Source organism: Hippocampus comes, unplaced genomic scaffold (genome assembly GCF_001891065.2).
Source record: "Hippocampus comes isolate QL1 unplaced genomic scaffold, H_comes_QL1_v1.1 scaffold195, whole genome shotgun sequence".
In the NCBI taxonomy this organism is placed as follows: Eukaryota; Metazoa; Chordata; class Actinopteri; order Syngnathiformes; family Syngnathidae; genus Hippocampus; species Hippocampus comes.
In genome coordinates, this window is record NW_017806076.1 from 1,007,464 (window position 1) to 1,013,918 (window position 6,455).

The 6,455-nt window shown below is 40.7% G+C and overlaps 1 protein-coding gene and 1 long non-coding RNA gene across 2 annotated transcripts in view; both read right to left on the reverse strand.

Moving 5' to 3' along the window:
* Positions 1-26: 26 nt before the first annotated feature.
* kiaa0825 (KIAA0825 ortholog) overlaps positions 27-6,455 on the reverse strand; it is a 124,444-nt gene continuing 118,015 nt past the window's right edge. Inside the window, exon 23 of the mRNA XM_019894613.1 lies at positions 27-333. Within this exon, the coding sequence (XP_019750172.1) occupies positions 165-333 (169 nt within the window). The 3' untranslated portion in view covers positions 27-164. The remainder of the gene's footprint in view (positions 334-6,455) is intronic.
* On the reverse strand, positions 1,103-2,323 carry LOC109530712 (uncharacterized). The gene is made up of 3 exons (XR_002171057.1): positions 2,232-2,323; positions 1,666-1,807; positions 1,103-1,231 (listed from the first exon to the last, which is right to left on the reverse strand). It is a non-coding gene; the product is annotated as an uncharacterized LOC109530712 (long non-coding RNA).

A 6,455-nucleotide genomic window follows, 5' to 3' on the forward strand; every position in this document is an offset into this window, starting at 1 on the left:
CACACACACACACACACACACACACACACACACACACACACACACACACACACACACACACACACACACTCTAATACCGTGAGAGCTGCAAGTGCGCATTACAACTAAACATTTACAGCATGATAAAAATTCCAACTGCTCGGACTGTTATTGGGCAGCAGTTTTTATCGGCCGGTTGCGGTCCCCCCTTGGGTCCGCTCAGCCGTCGTTTCATCTGCTTCACGAGACTCCTGCGGTCCCGCGTCGCAGCGGCAAACAAAATAGGCTCGTCGGAGTTCTTCTACCATCATTTTCTCCTCGTCTTCCAGCTCTGCACCATCCTGCATCTCCCACCTGGAAACATAAAGACACTGTGAAAGGTTATGGGCGGGACATGAAACGCAGTCATCTTCTGACCTCCAGGTGTGGACAGAACTGCAGGTGCCCACTAATGACCTAAAATCGTTCCTATTTATAGAAAGGGCTTTGGCAGGTGGCCATAAGGTCAAGTGACTTGCTGTCCTCCTTTGCGTTTGGTAGCGTTTGTCTGAATGTGAGCAGTCACTACAATATTGTATGACTTTAGGTGCTTCGCTATGCCGCTCGTATTTTTGTCTCCAAATTACTCATGAAAATCACATGGTTCGAATTTCTTGAACTGACGTAAGAAGCAGTGGTGGTTTCTGGTGGAATTTCGGGCCATTGTTAGCATTTGCATTTCCTCGTGGGTACGACAAGTGGTCTTCAAGGATTTGAAAGAGGTGATCGATGTCATGTGTTATTATTATTATTATTATTATTATTATTAGTAAAATAGTGACATCCAGGTCAATTCCATGCACAACTTGCACTGTCCACCAAATCACTGCTTGTAAAAATGAAGATTTACTTTGTTTGGAATAACAGGTCCATAGAAAGTCCTTAGCAATAAATGTCATAATAAAATAGCATGAACAAAGTTCAAGGTCTAGAATTATGTGTCATAATGAAATGAGAGCAGCGTTACTTGTGTACAATTGCTGTAAATGGTTCGAGGGCGGATACATAAAGGTAAAAAAAAAGAAAATTGGCTAACATCGACCATGTGAGTTGATGAGTACTGCTGTTTTCTTGAAAATATTGCAGAGCATGCCTTTAAATGTCTACTTACAATCATTGAAGGCATATTCAAATTCCTCCAGGGTTTTGGGGAAGGTGAAGGGGGGTTCATCCTTCTTCATGAGTTCATCTAAATCTATTCTTGACAGCAAGTCTGAGAAGAAACAGAATGTCATGTCAGATTATATTATCTTAATACAGCCGCAAACTGCAAAAACAGAGCTATTTGCAGTTGACTCTTTCCAATCTAAGATAAAAGCAAACCCAAAAATATCTTTATTTTTGCAATGCTATGAGATAAGATTCATTCTGAAATGCTCCACATTATGTAGGTGGCACAGCTACGTTCTGTCTTTGTTTATTTGTACATTCATGGTTTCTGTGACTGGGACATGATAGTTGTGGTAGTACAAGGTGGATTAAGTTGGGGAAATCTTTGATGACATAACGGTCAAATGTGTTTCAACGGATTTGAAATAATCAGAATTGTACTGTTCACACTGCATGAAAAGAATATCTGATGCATGTCGCACATGGGCAAAAAAAAAAAAAAAAATTGAGCTCTAGTGCGAAGACTTTGAGAATCACCTTTGAGCGCTGTGGTTTTCTCTCCGTCTTCCTGGCCGGCCACCTGGGCCATGGCGATCAACAAGATGCACACAGCTGGTTTAGCAGCACAGGGCGGAGAGCTAAGCATCAGATCAGTTCCCCAAAATCACCGAGGTGTCCCCTGTGACAGAGATTTAAAATAATCATAATAAAATGATGAAATATCTTGTTCAAATGCATGTTTTTCTATAACACGATTGTGACCGTGCTATTAATGCAGCATTAATAATTCAGACAACTATTGGTATTAAATAGAACGAAAGAAAACCCCAACAGTTAGTTTATTACAACTATTTGTCAATGACTCGCGCTGGCTCCACTTGCACACATGTTAAGTCTGCAGACATTACCAAAAGGTAGCAAATGTGTATTGTTACTCCAGATGCCTGCTGAGACTGAAAGAGTATCCGCGTCCATGTGGAGCCGCTGCGAGCGAGTCGAGGAACGATAAAGTCGTGCTTTTTTGTTTCACATACTTTGAAAAGCAAACCAAGACGCGCTAGTTGCACAGACGGAAACAAGCATGTTGCTCATCTTTGACTCACACGCTTTGAGAACATGCGACACGACACACTCGACACTCGTTGCTGCTTCCTGGATGGTCTCCCAAACAGGAAGTACTCTGGGGCGCCAAGCTTCCGGGTTACCGGGGCAACAGAATGGAAGCCTTTTTTTTCTTAAAGGTGCAGCGGCACAGCTGTTGCGGCTGCACAAAGTTTTGTTTGTTTGCAGTCAAGTTTGAACTGTGGAATAGGATTCGAGGTTTGGTGTTTCCAATAATTTGGTTACATGAAATGGGCAAAACATAATAACACTAACAGTAAATATCAGGTTATTTTAAATTATTATCTAATATTATATTTAGATAAAGTACGTACTGCGTTTGCAAAGGTCCCGTTTTATAATTAATTCAACTTCCAATGCGTGCACGTGTGGTAAAATAAGTGTGAGGCATGCGGCACACACACACACACACACACACACACACACACACACACACACACACACACACACACACACACACACACACACAAGCAAAAGAAATGGGTACCAGCTACAGGAGCATGTGGCTGCTTATGCTAATATGACACTAAGTCAGTTCTGAATGCAATCTGAATCTGATTGAAATGTTTATGTGGCCCTAATAATCCACAGATGAGTCCTCTATAATAGAATATTCAATATATTCTTTGTGAGGAACCCTTCTTTGTAACGATTTGTTGTGATTCATATTGTCAGGTTCGCTGACAGGTGTCATCTGAACCCAGCACCTGTCTGCAATTGAAACAGTATGAAACACAGAATGGGTTTATTCCAGGACGGCTGATAAAGAAGAAGCAAAACGGAAAAAGCATTTATCTTAAAAGAACACTTTAGCAACCCAAACCCTTGCATCACTCAACTAAAATGTTTTTGTTATGTTAAATGCCGTACATTTGCAAAGATGAATGGTGCCGTTGTTGCCGTTTAGCCTGTGTTCTGCAACAGAGACAGAATTGACTTGCTGAACATTTTATTGTCTTTTGTGTCATCCAAGTGGTTTGGTATTTGTGATGTTCTGCCATTTGCATTGTAAGCCAAGCATCCATCTTGGGCAGAGAACAAAAGCTTTCTGACATTGGAATTGAACAGAGTGCACACAAGTCCTTGTGTAAAAAAAAAAAAAATGGATCTGCTCATTTGAACATACAGGACAGTGGAACCACAGCTTTTATATGCCCTAGTTTTCATATGATTCAGTTTTCAACCATTTTTTAAAAAACCGAAATATTCCCACATATCCACTTTGTTTTTGCTCCAAAACCATATGACTCGGTTGCTCATGTTCAAGCATCGAGCCCCATCAAAGCATCTCATGCGCACGTGCAGCTTTGTTTTCTTGAGTGGACATCAGCGCAAAGCAGCAGCACATTATCATCTGGGGCATTTTTGTGCTTATATATTGAATGCAATGCTGGTAAAGGAGATGGCAAAGCCCCTGAATTTGAAAAAGACCTTGTAGCAAAGTGAGAAAATGGTGGCATTGAAAATGAATGGATGCAGCTCAGTAAGGAAGGTAAAATTCATTCATACGATATTTCAACTCTCTGATGCATATGATATCAGGGAAGGACATAGCACAATTTATTGCTGGCTATGACTTAAAAAAATGTCGACAATTGACAAAAACAGTTTTTTGTTTTTTTAACAGACACTTTATTTCTATTATTGAATCATTGTCTTTGCCATCCATGTAAGTTTGTACAACAAAATACTTTGTATGTATGTCAAATGTTTTTTTAAGTATATTTAGTAATCTCATTACTTGAAAAAATATTTTTAAAATGTATACATACATATATATATATAATGACAGACATTTCAGTGAAGGTAGGTTTTGAAACAAGCTGCAATCAAAACAAACATCGCCTCTCTCTTCCCTACCGTAATTTTTTTTTCAGAGAGTTAAAAAAAAAAGTATGCTGACAACACCATCTTTACACACGCTGCCTCAAAAAATAAAAAGCTCCCATGATCACACAGTCCCACCTTGTCCCGGGCAAACAAATGCATCTTCTCCATTTCCCACAACTGATGTCTGGAGATGTGCTCCAAAAAAGATGAAATGTGACTGATGTGATGTGGAGAAGAAGAGACACATTTAGTCTGAAGCAAACTCGTTGTCACACACTGCACATGCATACTGTAGACACCTGCACTATGCACACGCACACGCACACACACACACACACACACACACACACACACACACACACACACACACACACACACACACACACACACTATAACCCCCAAAACCTTTGACTTGTCTTTTGAACGTAACCTCAAAAACTGTTTTTTTGGGGTTTTTTTTTTCAAATCACTGAAAGTGCGCATCACTGATGGTGTAGTGGTACACTCGCTGGGCTTGGGTGCGGGCAGCGTGGGATCAGCTTCCACTCAGTGACGGATTGCATGTGGGTGTGACTGGTTGTTTGTCTCTACATGTGCCCTGCGACTGACTGGCGAACAGTTCACGGTGCAGTCCGCCTTTCGCCTAAAGTCAGCTCGGATAGGCTCCAGCAACTCCCCGCGACCCTCTTCAGGAAAAGCAATGTTGAAAATGGATGGATGAAAGGATCAATGTGCGCATGTGGTGAAGACATTTTGTATCTTCCACTAACAACCAAGGCTAAATGTAGCTCCTCCCCATCATACAAAGTCTGTCTCATCTGTCATGATGGATCGCACTTCAATATATGTATGTCCTTGATACCAAGTATTACTTTCCTATTCAGCCAGAGCTTTGGCAGCCTCTTCTGACATCAAATAAAGAGCACAAACACTTCAAATAGGTGAGTTCTTCTGCAAAAACGTGTTATTATTATTATTATTATTATTATTATTATTGTCATGAAAGTATGATGGCGGTTGAAGATCTCTGTATGAGAGGGAGGAGCGAAAGTTAGCTTGTTGTTGGTCAAAAGTGACTGGTGTCATGGTCGCATGACGGCGCTCTTGCTTTGCCGCATAGTGAGTTGTCCATCCATGCATTTTCCGATCCGCTTTCTCTTCACAAGGGTCGCGGGGGGTGCTGGAGACTATCCCAGCTGTCTTCAGTTGGCGGGGGACACCCTGAACCGGTTGCCAGCCAATCGCAGGGCACATAGAGACAAACAACCATTCGCGCTAACACTCACACCTAAGGACAATGTAGAGTGTTCAATCAGCCTGCACAGGACAGTGGAACCACAGCTTTTATATGCCCTAGTTTTCATATGATTCAGTTTTCAACCATTTTTTAAAAAACCGAAATATTCCCACATATCCACTTTGTTTTTGCTCCAAAACCATATGACTCGGTTGCTCATGTTCAAGCATCGAGCCCCATCAAAGCATCTCATGCGCACGTGCAGCTTTGTTTTCTTGAGTGGACATCAGCGCAAAGCAGCAGCACATTATCATCTGGGGCATTTTTGTGCTTATATATTGAATGCAATGCTGGTAAAGGAGATGGCAAAGCCCCTGAATTTGAAAAAGACCTTGTAGCAAAGTGAGAAAATGGTGGCATTGAAAATGAATGGATGCAGCTCAGTAAGGAAGGTAAAATTCATTCATACGATATTTCAACTCTCTGATGCATATGATATCAGGGAAGGACATAGCACAATTTATTGCTGGCTATGACTTAAAAAAATGTCGACAATTGACAAAAACAGTTTTTTGTTTTTTTAACAGACACTTTATTTGTATTATTGAATCATTGTCTTTGCCATCCATGTAAGTTTGTACAACAAAATAATTTGTATGTATGTCAAATGTTTTTTTAAGTATATTTAGTAATCTCATTACTTGAAAAAATATTTTTAAAATGTATACATACATATATATATATAATGACAGACATTTCAGTGAAGGTAGGTTTTGAAACAAGCTGCAATCAAAACAAACATCGCCTCTCTCTTCCCTACCGTAATTTTTTTTTCAGAGAGTTAAAAAAAAAAGTATGCTGACAACACCATCTTTACACACGCTGCCTCAAAAAATAAAAAGCTCCCATGATCACACAGTCCCACCTTGTCCCGGGCAAACAAATGCATCTTCTCCATTTCCCACAACTGATGTCTGGAGATGTGCTCCAAAAAAGATGAAATGTGACTGATGTGATGTGGAGAAGAAGAGACACATTTAGTCTGAAGCAAACTCGTTGTCACACACTGCACATGCATACTGTAGACACCTGCACTATGCACACGCACACGCACACACACACACACACACACACACAC